The sequence below is a fragment of the Pseudopodoces humilis genome, chromosome 20 (genome assembly GCF_049639895.1).
Source record: "Pseudopodoces humilis isolate 2021_Gansu_Grassland_sample_001 chromosome 20, ASM4963989v1, whole genome shotgun sequence".
In the NCBI taxonomy this organism is placed as follows: domain Eukaryota; kingdom Metazoa; phylum Chordata; class Aves; order Passeriformes; family Paridae; genus Pseudopodoces; species Pseudopodoces humilis.
The window spans coordinates 3238400-3252302 of NC_142219.1; the positions used below are offsets into that span (position 1 = coordinate 3238400).

Sequence of the window (13903 nt, forward strand, 5' to 3'; positions counted from 1 at the left end):
AAACACTTTAATTATATTGGAGCATTTTCCTCCTCTTCATTTTTCCTTTTTTTTTACCCAGCTATGCTGCCTCACAGAGCCTGCAGTGAAATAATTATTTTTAGCAGCTACCACGTCTTTCAGATAGCTTCTAGAATCTCAGCTATGTCTCTTTTCTTGATGTTTTGAGCACTGTGAATTGGGTTATAAAAATTTAGAGTCAGAAAGTTGGATCTTTTTAAGACACAACTTCCCTCCTGACTAATACCCAGAATATTTGCAGAGATTTGATTTTTGAAGACGTGCATGAGCCTTTTTAAATATTTCTGGTGTTCCAAGTACTGTAAATAAACACGAGGATTATGCCAACAGGAATCTGTGGGAAAATTTGAGTGATGCCTGCTCATGCTATACCCACCTCATTACAGATTTTATTACTCATTCATTTTAGTAAACTCTAATCTAGGTTATTATGCCACACCCATCACCATGGGAATGGCACTTAAAAGGACTCAAAATAGTTTGCCATTCAGCTTTTCCCTGGGACTTAAGAGTGTGATCTGATTGCAGTTTCAATATACAAAACCCATTTGAGTAGTTACAGCTGACAGCCTAAAAACCTCACTGATTACCAGCATCTTCAGTGCAACAATATGTAGCACTTGACAGAACAGTGAATTAGATAAATAGCTAAGAGATGCAGATGAATGAATTCCTCATCATGAGAGAAGTAGCAGAGATAACTCCCCATCCCTAATTAACTGTGTGTCTTACAGCAGAGTAAATGCAGGAGGAGATTTACTTACTGGTTCAGTTTTCTCACAGCACTATCCATGCTGACTGACACCTCCAAAGAAAGGGCAATTCCAAGGAGAAGATTTAAAAGAACAATTTAAAAGATACCTCTGAGTGCTCTCAAGGAATTTTGTATGATTATCCTTATTTGAAATTAAATTACTAAAAATAAACACAGAAATTAAACAGTCCCTGCCTGCTTTTCTGAGATCAAAACATATCACAAATATATTATTTTAAGGAAAAAAAAATAGCATTACAGGAGCATTTATAACATTGCAGTTTGAAAGACAAAAGAATAACAAATGAAAGTACTTCAGTCACAACTGTTTTGCTTATCTGTTGTGACCAATTAATTATGTGGAAGGGTGATTGAGAATGGACCACACAGAGCACTAAAAGGTTCTAAGCACATAAAGATGATTTTTATCTTGTGTACTCTTCTGCCTTGCTCACAGAAACCACATGCACTCCTTTAGTTCAGGCTGCATGTCCTACTCAAGCAGCAGCATTTCTTAAGAGCCACTAAAACCAGATCTTTAAGGTGTGGTGAGAGAACTGTGTTTCAAATATGAGCAGCACAACACACCCAAAAGGTGTGCACTGGCAATCATCACCTCCTGCCCTGCATCCCTTTATCATCCACGTGGCAATGATGCAGCACACAAAGGCTCCTGTAAACTGTCATTACTGGCTTTTAACTCCATGGAAGGAGTAGGAGGAAAAAGTGCCAGACCTCCATATGCTTCCCAACAGAGCTTTCTTTAAATGTATGTAGAAAGTGGAAACAGCACGTTATTTTGTTGTCCACTCCTGTTATAAAAATATTATTTCTTCGATAAACTAGGAAGAAAAAAGCCATTCATTTTAGAACATATGATGAACATTTACCTTGACTTGCTTTCCCACTGCAACCAAATAAACTGAACAGGTAAATGCTGCAAAAAGATCTTTCAGCCTCTCAGAATTCACATATAAAGGCGCTTTGGTCTTGCCTTCCTGTAAAGTTTAGGGAGAAAAAAAGGAAGAGAAATAAAGGCTTTAACTGAAAAAGCCTGGGGTTCTCATAGGTTTAAATGCAGAGTGTACCAATATCATGTATTTTAAAGATCTTTGGGCAATATGCACTAACTGCAAAGCAGAGAATTTCAAAGAATTAAGTTCACTCTCTAACATTATCTTACAGACATTCCTTCCCCTTCACAACTTTTTTGTTAGATACTTGAAAATGCTTTGGCTTATTCTGCTTTACACTTGGTTGGGGAGACCTTTCCTGCATTTCTGCAAGGACAAATGGTTTACCAGCTCCAAGGAATACCTTACATCAATCTAGTGCTCCCTCTCCTGGCAACTGAACAATGCTCAGCCACTGGTCCCTCACAAGACAAGGAGAAAAAATGTGTTAGAACAATAAATCAGCAAGATTATAACATTTCTAAGCATTCAGAAGTGGGCAGCTCTTCAGATTATGAAAACTGAACGGTATGGGGCAAAGTTCTGTTTAAATAGCTATGAGAATTTTAACAGTTTCTTGAAGCCAACAGTTGCGGCCTGTTCTAAAGTATTTTACTTTACTCATCCTCATTTTGCTCAGCTTGTTTTCCCAATTTTCTTCAGCAGCTGATTTTCAAAAACCTGCATTTTGCTGCTTTAGGACTCCAATTAGAAGTTCTTTAGCGAAAAGCTCATTTATTAAACCTCTGTAGACAACCACGAACATGTATGTACAGCAAGTTTACATGAAGGACAATGCTACAAAAGATACAGTGGCGATTAAAACAGACCCACATAAATAATTTATAAAAATACTTGAAATGGTGAAAATAGCACTGTAATCCCCAATTATTTTCCTCCAATTGCCAGGACTTTGATGTGGGAAATCTCAACATCAGACCTTTTTAAAAACATTCCGAATATATTAAACTTATCTACAGGATAATTAGCAAAATGTATAAAGTGTAGAAAGGACAGATATTAAAAAAATCACCAATCCACCTGAAACTCAAGGACAATATAAACTTTAGCCAAAATAATGAACACCAAACCACAAACTCTGCATTTTAGAGTCTCGAGTATTGGCAAATAAAATGCTCTTAACAAATCATCAGACCTGTTATTCCTTAGTGGAATCATGCAACTTGGGAAAATTCTACATTTTCTGGCTGCATTGGTGGTCCTGGTCAAGATGGAAACCTGCACTGATTTCTACACCAAGGAAGAACAGGGCAAACCTGAATTTGTCAAGTTTTTCTCTTTCCCATAAGGTGGGGGAGGTCATCTGAGTTTGTAAAACTGAGGGGGAAACAGAAGGGATTTGGACATAAGAAAACAAAAGACAACTTAAGATTTAAGTCTTTTTCTTTTGCTGGTTTCTTGGGGAATTTTTTAACAGGCTTCTTATCCGTAGATAAACCCCGGTTGATTCTGCCATATTTTCAAATTCAAATGGTGTGATGCCTGCAGCAAACTTGCTCATGTCGGGAACAACTGCAGATTTTTTCACAGATGACCCAGTGCTTGTGGGCACTTTATTACCACCTGTGTTCTCCCCTTCATTAACCTCAGGGTTGGGAGCAGGCAGGGTGTCACCCAGCAGGCCTTCAGAAACTGCATTATCAGGATTTTCCTTTAAGTCAAGCAAGCTATCCTCTAGTTTGGGACTGGTTAGAGGACATTCACTTTCTGGGATCTGCTCACTGATGTCAGAAAACTCTGTTTCCACTGAGATCACTTTCTCAGGTGACCTGACTTCTGCAACCAGATCTGCTTCATTCCTGGCTGGTGATGATGTAAGGGAATTCCCAGTTAAAGGTGTATCAACAGGAATATCAGAGTCACTGTTTGTGCTCTCTGCCTGCTCCAGCGCTGCCCAGATTAACCTCTGCTGCTCCTCCAGCTCTTCCAAGGTCAGTGTATCCTCATCCATGACTGAGTCCACTATTTTGGGCTGAGGACTATCACTGGAAGAGTTTGCTGGTGGAGCAGTCCTAGGGAGAGGAGAGTGGGTGGGTGTGGACGGCTGAGGGGGTGTGAAGGGGGGTGTTCCTCGTGGCACAGGGGGAGGAGTGGACATTGATGGAGATCCAGGTGGCAGTGGAGGCTGGAACTGAAAACTGTTGGGAGTTTGAGATCTCTGTGACCCTTCCAGATCTAGAAAGAGATTAAAACACACTTTTTAGAATTTGAAATCTGACCAGGACAAGATTCAAAGTGCCAATGTTCTGATCAACTACCAGATTTACATCTGGTAGTTTCTGGATTTTCTCATCCTTGGTTTTCAGCTGAGACAGAAGAAACTTTGTGAGCGTTTTCATATCCACCAAAACGATGTTTTTTGAGATTTCAACTATGCCAGCCATTCAAGGAAAAAAAATAAATTACTCTAAAGGTATTAAGAACAAACTCGTTCCACAGTGAGACATACTGAAGGACTCCTTATGGCAGATTTCAAAAGGAAAGTCAGAAGTTTCTCCAGCTGTTCTAACACTTAACACTGAATCCTCCTTTGAGTCTGCCTCATTTTTAAGAAGCTGTAAGCCTGCAAACTTATGTTATTTCATCCAAATATTTAGGGATTTGGGGGTCTTAGCAGAAGTTTCTTTAGGATGCTCTTGAAGTAAAGAGATCAGAATTTTTAACATAACATTGCAATTGCTCTGAGCACACCTGACACCTCCTGCTTGGTACTGGAAGACATGAAAACCACAGTGACAATCACAGCAAATGCCACTGCAGTAGGACACTGCTGGCCTCTGTCAGCACTGCCTTTAATTACCACCAAAAGGACTACTAACACATTGGCTTCTCCTTTTAACTCTCACATTTCAATTCAGATCACCTTATTTTGAAAACAGAAGTTGAAACTAAGAAAAAAAAAGTGCAGAATGGCTGTACCAGAGTCCAGGTCCATGTCAGCTGCTGCTATCTCTGAAATGTCTTCCCTTCGTCGTTTGGAATGATGAGACTTTGATTGAGATGCAGCCCTTTTGCTGCTGGATTTTGGACTTGGCTGGTGAGAAATATCCACAAAACCAAAAAGAATTAGCATTATACCATACAGGATAAGGTTACCAGCTGTAAGAATTAATTTTGTAACTATACAATCATTTGGGGACCCAGTGTGTAAAATGACATTGACATTTGAGGGATGCCATGGCTATGGAAACCAAGCTTCTCATTTATCAGGGGAGTCTTAAACTTCCATTCATAGCAATTCTTTTCCAAACTGCTTACAAATCTTTGCACAACTGGGACCTTCTTATATTAAGTGAAATAATGGAATTATTTTTAAATATGAAGCCATTTTTTGTTAAGACATATAAGCCAGATGAGCATTTCACCCTCACTAGTGTCACTAAAAAGTCTGTCCCCTTGTGCAGAAAGAAGATACAAGCAAAAAATCATCATGACCTACACTAATTAAAAGGCAATAGTGGTTTTTTTAATAACAAGGAGATATATACAGATGTAAGTTATTCACCTCCTGAAAATTAGAAAGGTAGTGAGCAAAAACATCCTTCTGTTGAGATGGCTGCATGGGGATAGAACCAAACATCTGCCACTCCTACAGCAAAAAGAAAAAAAAAAAAAGAGAAAAGAAAAATAATGTTGCATAATAACAGAACTTTGGTTAATAACACTGAATGAAAAAACAGATTTGGAGGCCACTAAATGGGCAAATGTAAAGGTGTAAATACACAAGTGCTTCTTTTTAATGCATTAATAGGCATTCAGATCAGTGATGGAATTCACTGACAGGTGGTTAAAATGCTTTTGAAGATAAAAATGCAGCACTCACAAGAGATTTATTGTGTGCTCTGTGCTTAAGAGGGCACCCACTATGTGGGTCTTCTGCTATGACTTGTTTAATTCCAGTTGTGTTGTTACAGAGCTTTCCAGAAGTTGTGCATTGACTTGTCTGATGTAATTTTTTGCGATCAAAATTACATTTATGAAAACACTCACAGTGATTTTCATATTCCAAGAATTTTCAGAAAACTTGCATGTATGGAAAAACAGCCATTCATGTGTGAAGTTTTGTGTTTAAAAAATACCAAACTATCCTTCCAGGTTCGTGTTGGTCTCATAATGGAAATAATTCCCACAGAAACACTGTCAGACCCTATCACAAGAAACATGACAAGTATCAGCTGTCCCATTAATTACAACCCCCAGCCCTAAAGCAAGGGCTTAAAAAGAAGAGACTTAAAGGGAAATTGTCAGATGCAGAATACAAAACATTAACTCTTGCCTAAAAGCAATTCCTGACACTCAGCACATTGTTCAGAAGGCAGAGAACAGGTACTCACATCTGGGATCCCACTGGGAGTGGATATATTAAAGCCTGGATAATTTATCAACTTAGACACATCGTAAGTGATACGTTTTGGCTGAGGAGAGCTCTCATCTTCTGCTCCAACTTCACCTATAATGGAATATAATTATTATTGATGTTAATTAAGAACACCACTGAAAAGATCCACAGGATTTAACAACAGGGGTTTGGAATAGAAGTACTGATAGGAAGTTTTGAAATTCAGAGAGGCAGGAACAGTGACCAAATCCATCAGATACATGCATGAAGCCTCCTCAGAAACCTAACTGGGTATTCCTACACAACTACTCCTCATGTACCTTTGCTACCCTCAGAATTTGGCTATCAGGATTGTTGTGAGATGCAGCATAAAATGGTCATTAGCAAAAAGCTGGTAAATTACGTAAGGTAGGTTCCAAGAAATGTGTTGTTTGCTTGCTGGTGGTTTTGTTCCTATGTAAGAGTAATTTATTGAGGAATATGGCTTCTTTCATAAAATTTAAGAGAAAAAGGGAGACGAAATTGGACATTAAGAGATTTGCAAGTCTTGCAGTTTCACACAACTCCAGGTTCTAACAGTGAAATCCCACTGACAGCCTCCATCTTTGCAACACAACCATTATGGAACTTGTTCCGTTGTTACCTCACAGCTGATAAAAAAGGTGTATTTCGACATGAATAAAAACAACTTGATTTGCCATTTTCTCCCCATTCCAGGAGGAAGATTAAGGTTTACAAACCAGTTACTTTATTGTCTCCTGAGGAGGGTGCAGCCAGCACACAGCCTCATTGTAAAGCTGCATTCCAGCCCCACATTGCTCACTTTTTCCATCATACAGAGCCAGTCCTGAGTGCTCCATTTCGGCCTCCTTGAGCCAGCCCGGGGGATACCCCAGCTGCCGCATGCGGTAAATGAACGGGGGTAGGCTCTTGTCTGTCACACCAAGGGCGTCCTGAAGGACCCCACTAAGGCAAGAAAACAAACAGAAAACAAAATGTCATCCAGAAATATCCATTAATTGGTGACAAAAGGTTATGAGTATTTTATGGAGTTTTCAGCTGTCAAGGTAAAATAGCTGAGTTTTAGCTCAAACTGTGATGCATTTCAACCTCAGATATAACAGCTCTTAGATGAAAACCAGATCTGATATTAAATATAACCTTCTGCCTTGCTGATATGTTTAAACACTTCATTAGATTTAATTCTACACCAAGAATAACCTACTTGACCTGCTACTTCTGACTCATGGCCTTGACTGCAGCTATCAACAGGAAGGGTGGACCCTAACACTGAATTTACTGGGGATTTTTTTGGAGACTGCCACACAATACCATGATTTCTCTGAACATTTTGAATAGAGAAGAAGGGACACTCAACGCTCAAAATTTGCAGACTTTTGAATACATTTTTAGTAGGAACATAATAAATTTGCAATTTGAGAAGTCAAAGAGTAACACTTATCTCCCTGCATTACAGAAAGGGTAGGACTGTCAAGCTAGCAGTGAGTTTCCATTTGAAAGATATCTCTGCAATTTATTAAAATTCTATTTAGCAAATTCAAACATAATGGACTCATAGTTAAGAGAAGCAGGTGGACTTAATAAACTCTGGCAATTAAAATCTGGCACTCCAAAGGCAGAAGAGGTATTCCAGAAAAGCAAATGGAAAGAAAAGAGATACCTAATTACTCCTGGCTTAAATTTTCCAAACCTCTCTTCTACTTCTTCTGCATGGTAACGCTGCTGAAAATTCTGATTGCTCGAATCACCACAAGCTTCCAAAAACTCCTTTCTCTTCTCATTTATACGAGCTGCATTTCGTGGCTTAAAGATAATACAATTGGGAAGTTTAGAGTTGGACAACTTAAAATTTATGCACTCCTTCACCCAACACAAAGCTTGGAGAGCAGCAGTCTTTGGAATACTGGTGACTTTACCTTTGGGCACTCCTTCATTTGATGGTCTTCAGAACCACAATTGAAACAATGAGGTTTGGGCCTGCTTGAAAAAATGCACAATGAGTTAAACCTGAAAACAACTTTGCAATGTTAAATACACCTAATTATTTTCATTCTTGACAGATTTTAAGATTTAGATTTGAGAAAGACAAAATCAAAAGCAATGACTGTTGATGTCATATGCTGTCTTCTGCTTCTCTTAAACTTCTATCAATCATTAAATAGAGAATATTGCTGATTTCACAGTGCTAAGGGAGAACAGGGGAAATGAGGAAAGGGCAGAGGGAAATAGGAAATGGTATCATCAGAGGTCTGATCCCTTCCACAATACTGGGAATCAGTCACCAGTAGAAACAAACAGCAGAGTACAACCATTTATTTGGGAAGTCGTGGCCCACAGTTTCAAGTAATACATTTTGTGAAACGGCACTGAAAACCTGGAATGGAACTACAGCTGGCTTCAACTTAAATATTCCTTTACATTCACACCGTGGCAGGAAACATTTGCAAGGTTACTGGGGTGAAATACCAAGATTGTAAAGGAAGATTTATTTTCTGAACATTCATTTTTACTGAATTAGGATGGGAACCAGAAGTGGAGACAAAAAATGTGGCACAAGGACATGTGTCCAAGGTAACTCCAGCTGGAAACTGAATTCCCTTCACTTCTCACCTCCCATAAAAACTACACCATCAATTCTCAGATCAGTCTGTCTAAAAAAATCTATCAAGTAAGCGGACAGGAGTTGTTCCACAGAACAGTAACCATGACACAACACCAGTGCAAGGATGACAAAACAATCACTAAAAAAGACAAGAAACAGAAGAACTGACTTAAAGCCCTTCCTAAAGAAACTCATTAAAAAGACAAGACCCACTGACTAAAATACTCAGCTCTGACTTAAATTTAATTTAAATTTAAATACTCATTGCTCAAGTATGTCCAAGGGTTTATTTACTGGGCAATAATCACAGAGTGCATCTGAACTTTTCAGCTCAAAACTTTATATTTAAGAATCATACAAACCTTTTGGGTTTTACTTGTATTTCTTGTCCATCTAGGGAGAGAATCTGGCTGAAAACTTGCTGATATCTTTAGATTTCAATAAGGAACTGCTACTGGATGAAGCAAAATTTCAATTTTGTTTAAAATATCAATGAAAACTTAATAGTGCTTTGAACAGAACACTGACTCATCTGCATTAAGTTACAAATGGGTCTTTGATATGAAGTTCTGAGTATAAACTATAAAATGATACCTACTAGAAACTATTTACTAAGATAAGCTTAAGCTGTTTCCTCCTACAAATTTCTACCCAATACTTTATCAGCACTCGCTAAAACTACAACTCTCTTGTTTACTGGCAGAAATTTCCAGATATTAATTCTGAAATGCTTCACAGTAATCTTATTAAACCACATTTTGACAGAGTTTCAAAATGACAGATTCACTGAGAGCAGTACTTTGGTTGTTTAGAAGTCAGTGCCTGATGAACCATTTCACTCAGAATCAGTTCAGCCACACTTAACTTGGCATTTAAGGAGCAATTCCCATTAGGCATCTACTTCCTTCATCCAGAGGTTGGGAGACTGTAACTAAGAAAATGTAACTAACTATAACTATAACTGTGTTCTATTCAGATACAAGTAATTTTTTTAACACTGACATGACCTTGATTACAAAGCATAAGAACTGGATATTGCAGAAATGAACTCTGAAACTGCTTCTTGTCCTGAGACAGGACAAGACAGAAGCAATACTGGAAACCTGGGGAGATTATGTGACTTGAGAAATTTCTTGTCATTTCTTTTGCCATGGAAGACATCAATACTAAAAAAACATTTCAACATTTTCCAGCTATTTTCAGCATTTCCCTCAATTCCATTTTTCAAACATTGGCTTTAACAAACAATAAAGAACCAACTTTAAAATGGATGCATGTTAAGAGCATGCCATAATTAAATTTTAATAAAAGACTTTCCCTCTAGCTCCCATTTTTGGAAAAAAGTATTTTACAGCATGTTTGAGTTCTCCAAACCCTTTTCTTCTCCCAAAGAGTGGATTTTATGGAGGAAGAATACGTATTCAATCTGCAAGAAGTTGTCCCTCCAACCCTGATTATAGACTGGCCAAGGAGATCCCTAAATTCACAAGATGTATTTAAGGGGACAAGGCATTCACTCCAAGGATAGCAATCAGCAAGTCAATTATATCAAAATACTTATTTGTTTTGAATTAAAAAAGCCAATAACGACTCATTAAATCATCCCATCTATAATGACTTGTATGGTTTTGATAAACACACAATCCACTGAAGAGAATTTGAGTTCAATTTACCCACTGGAATTCTCTGGATTTGGCAAACAGAAAAAAATAAAGGTGTTTTAGGATACTTAGGTATTTCCCATCCTTCTGTCAGCTGTGGATTCTCATTTAAAATAGGCTGTCCCAGTTTATCGAGACAAAAATTGGTAAAATACAGAACACTTCCTACAACCTGTAGAAAAAAAGTCAGAGAATTGTCAGAAATGTGTCAGTATTTAGGTGAGATTGGTAGCATTTCTATAAATTTACACTGCTTGAAATACTTCCAGGTTTTTTTTTTTCCCCATTCTGTAAGAATTTACAATTAATACAAGCCCAAACATGTACACATAAGTTTTTTTGCACTGATGTAGCCCAAGCATGCTGAATTTAAATTTCATTTATCAGTGTAATAACAACAGTTAACAGATTTTTTTTTAATGGCAGTGTACACTGAATGTGGAGAATGAAGAGTCAGACCTACCATGGAAGAGCACAGTCAAAAACTTACACTAAAAGCTTCTTTCACTTTTTTAGCAGAACTCGAGCTGGTTCCTTTACTGTCCTCTTCCAAAACAACACTGGAGGGCTGACAGGAAAAGCAAAAATAAAAATAACTACTTTGCCATTCAACCCTTTTACTCAAAGTGAATGTTGAGTTAAGAACCAAAATTCTAAACTAGGAGGAGAAAGTGTAAATTTTCAGATACTGTTGTTCATCTGTTTTCTTATATATACTCAGAGTTGGGCTAATACTATCAGAAGAGGATACATTAAGCTTTCTTCTTAGTTATTTAAACCAACTTATTAATTTTCTTTCACTGAAATTTCAGTAGGGACAATTTTCAAGAAGCATTTTAATGGGCAGAAAGGATCCATCCTTTGCCCTGGGCTCTATTTTTTTGGAACAAACTGTTGTACAACATTTGTTTGACAACTACTTGATTTGATTTTTCTTAGTTTAACAGTGCAGTATTTCAATATTTCCATCAAAGAGATGGAGAGGAAGCATTTTGTAACAATTTCAATTTTAAAGTACCTGTGGCTTCGCATTCATGTGTGATTTTTCTTGTTCACTTTTCTTTTGCTCTTCATATTTTTGAACTAAACTATAAATAAAATCTTCAATTTCTTGATGATACCGCCTGAGATGAAATACAGAGAAATGAAGACATGAGCAAGGCTGAAACAAAGAGCAGATGTCTCTTTTCTTAGGCATTTATAATTTACTAAATAACTTAGAAAAGGAGAAAATCCAATTCTTTTTTGTCCCTCTCCCAACCTCCACCAACATAAATGCAATCTGATATTAGAGAGCCCCTGAGTGTGGCAACAAAACCTGAGTTTTTTCAGAGGCAGGGAAAGATTTATTTTTTATATTTTACCCACAACATTTCTGAAATTCAAACTACTCTTCAGACTCACTCCAAGTCCGTGAAAGTCTCCCTTCATTTCATGATGAAAACAGATATAGCTAATGAACAGAACTCCTGTCATCCTCCCCATTATCCTTTCTCCCCTCTAAGCTTCAGTAGTTTATGTTATTGAATAAAATCTACATCCACAACTTAGGCACAACACTGTTATATCCAAATAAACAAAAAAGCCCCCATTTCCTGTCAGGATTGTTTTTTTCTTTAAAATACTTACTTAGTAATGACATTGTTCATAAATAAAATCTGCAACAGAGGTCCATCAACTTTGGGGTTTTCCACAGAGATTCCACTAGAACAGCACAGAACACACACAATGGGTACAGTAAATATTACCCACCAGTTTTATCACAGCTGAGTCTGGACCCCACAGATAGAGGAAGATTTGGTCAATACAAAATCTGTATTTTTAAGAAGTTCCAATCCACTTACACAGAAATTATCCTCTTGAGCAAAGCAGGTTGGTGTGAGGTAGAAGGAAAACAAAATACCCTCACACTACAGAAATATTAAATTCTGTATGAACAGAATTCTCTTCCTGCTACTCTAGTTTCAATAAACTTTTACAATCTTCTAACCAAGATTCAATCAAACATTTGACTGAAATTTTTCCTCACTGCTGAACTTTACATTGAAACTGTTTCACTGAAGACCAAGTGAGTTTCACAAAACAGATATACACAAATAAATAAGAGTTACAGCAATACCAACTGAGTTCCTGCTATTCAACTCCAAAAGACTTTTCAGGAACTGGAATAGCTTTTTAGAAGCCCAACACCTGAGTAGGGACTGGGACATGGAAACAAGATGTGGCAGCTTGTCACCACACACAGCTTTTATCTTAAACAAACTCTGTTTACATATACACATATAAACGAAAATATTTTCTCTATATAATTCATAGTGTTTTAAGTCAGTATTAACGCACCTAGGACGAGTCAGAATTCTCAGCTTCCTTTTAAGTTCCTGATGTTAACTTACTGTTAAGGACTATGATTTTCTTTGAAAGACACAAACCAACACCCAAAGCAAGCAAGAAAACACCAATCACAGAACAACGAATAGGGTTCCCTTTCACTGCACAGGGGATTATTTAAAAATCCATCCGTTGCTGAAGAAACACAATAAAATGAAAAAAAAAACCCAAAACAACCACATACGAAAAGGGAACTAGCTGTGACAATCCAAACAGTGCCATCCATTACATGCAGTGATTGTGTTAACAGATACATAACATTTTCATTTAAGATCTGCGGTCATCACCAAAAGAAACGTAACGGTAGTACACATGTACTTGTAAATGGGAAATAAATTATAACACATTTCAGATTCAACTCTGTTGCAGTGGCAAACCCAAAAACCCTTTAGAGAACCTGTCACAATTCAACTGTTTGAAATTATTTGTAGCTGCTTTAAAATGGATTGCCAAAGTAAACACACAGACGTCTGTTTTCCCTGGAAAGGCAGAACGCAGGGATTCAGTAACAGCCGTCCCCGCGTGCCGGGGCCGGAGTCGGGGCTGCCACGGGCCAGGCTTCTGAGGAAGCCTGGGAGCACCAGCCTCCGCTCCCCTCATCGCCCAGCTCACTCATCTCCCCCGCTTCGGGCCTCCGCGGAGACTGAGGGTTCCTTCCCACAGCCCCCCGGGGAGAAGCCGGAGCCTGCCCTGAGGACCGGGACCGCCTGGCCCGGAAGGGAACCGGCAGCAGCGGCGCACCCGCCTTCCCCTGCCCCGGCGTGGGCCCTGCCTCTCCCGCCAGGATATTCTCCGCCCGCAGACGCTGCACCGTCTCGTCCCGGTCGCGCAGCCGTTCGTAGAGCTTCAGCAGCGGGTCCGGCTCGTCCAGAGCGGGCGGTGAGGGCGGCCCGGGCTCCTCCTCCAGCTGCCCGAAGAGCTCGCGGTCCCCGAAGTCCACCTCCGCCGCCATCTTGGCCGCCGCAGGAAAGGCGGGGCGGGGGGCAAAGGGCGGCGGGAAGCGCGGGGCGGGCGGGACGCCGCACGCGGCGGACTACGACTCCCAGTGTGCATCGGGGCTGCGAACCACACAAGCGGGCGGCGGCGAGGCGCGGTGGACGCTGGGAGGTGTAGGCGGCGCGGAGCACAGCCAGCACCGCAGCT

The 13903-nt window shown here is 39.2% G+C and overlaps 1 protein-coding gene across 1 annotated transcript; it reads right to left on the reverse strand.

The window, feature by feature from the left end:
- Positions 1-2207: 2207 nt before the first annotated feature.
- ZCCHC8 (zinc finger CCHC-type containing 8) lies at positions 2208-13728 on the reverse strand. The gene is made up of 14 exons (XM_088065076.1): positions 13548-13728; positions 12713-12753; positions 12002-12076; positions 11391-11496; positions 10863-10940; positions 10441-10544; positions 9074-9139; positions 8026-8086; positions 7770-7912; positions 6912-7054; positions 6084-6199; positions 5255-5338; positions 4669-4783; positions 2208-3924 (listed from the first exon to the last, which is right to left on the reverse strand). Exons 1-14 carry the CDS (start codon positions 13710-13712, stop codon positions 3122-3124), a joined length of 2100 nt encoding a protein of 699 aa, XP_087921202.1. The 5' UTR covers positions 13713-13728; the 3' UTR covers positions 2208-3121.
- Between the last annotated feature and the right edge of the window lie 175 nt (positions 13729-13903).

Excerpts from the sequence above, each read along its gene's own strand:
- ZCCHC8 (XM_088065076.1), bottom strand. The coding sequence starts at position 13,712 with ATGGCGGCGGAGGTGGACTTCGGGGACCGCGAGCTCTTCGGGCAGCTG. Across the intron at positions 9,140-10,440 it reads GAAGGATGGGAAATACCTAA|ATATCAGCAAGTTTTCAGCC; the intron begins GTATCCTAAAAC and ends TGAAATCTAAAG. Across the intron at positions 7,913-8,025 it reads AAATGAAGGAGTGCCCAAAG|CCACGAAATGCAGCTCGTAT; the intron begins GTAAAGTCACCA and ends ATTATCTTTAAG.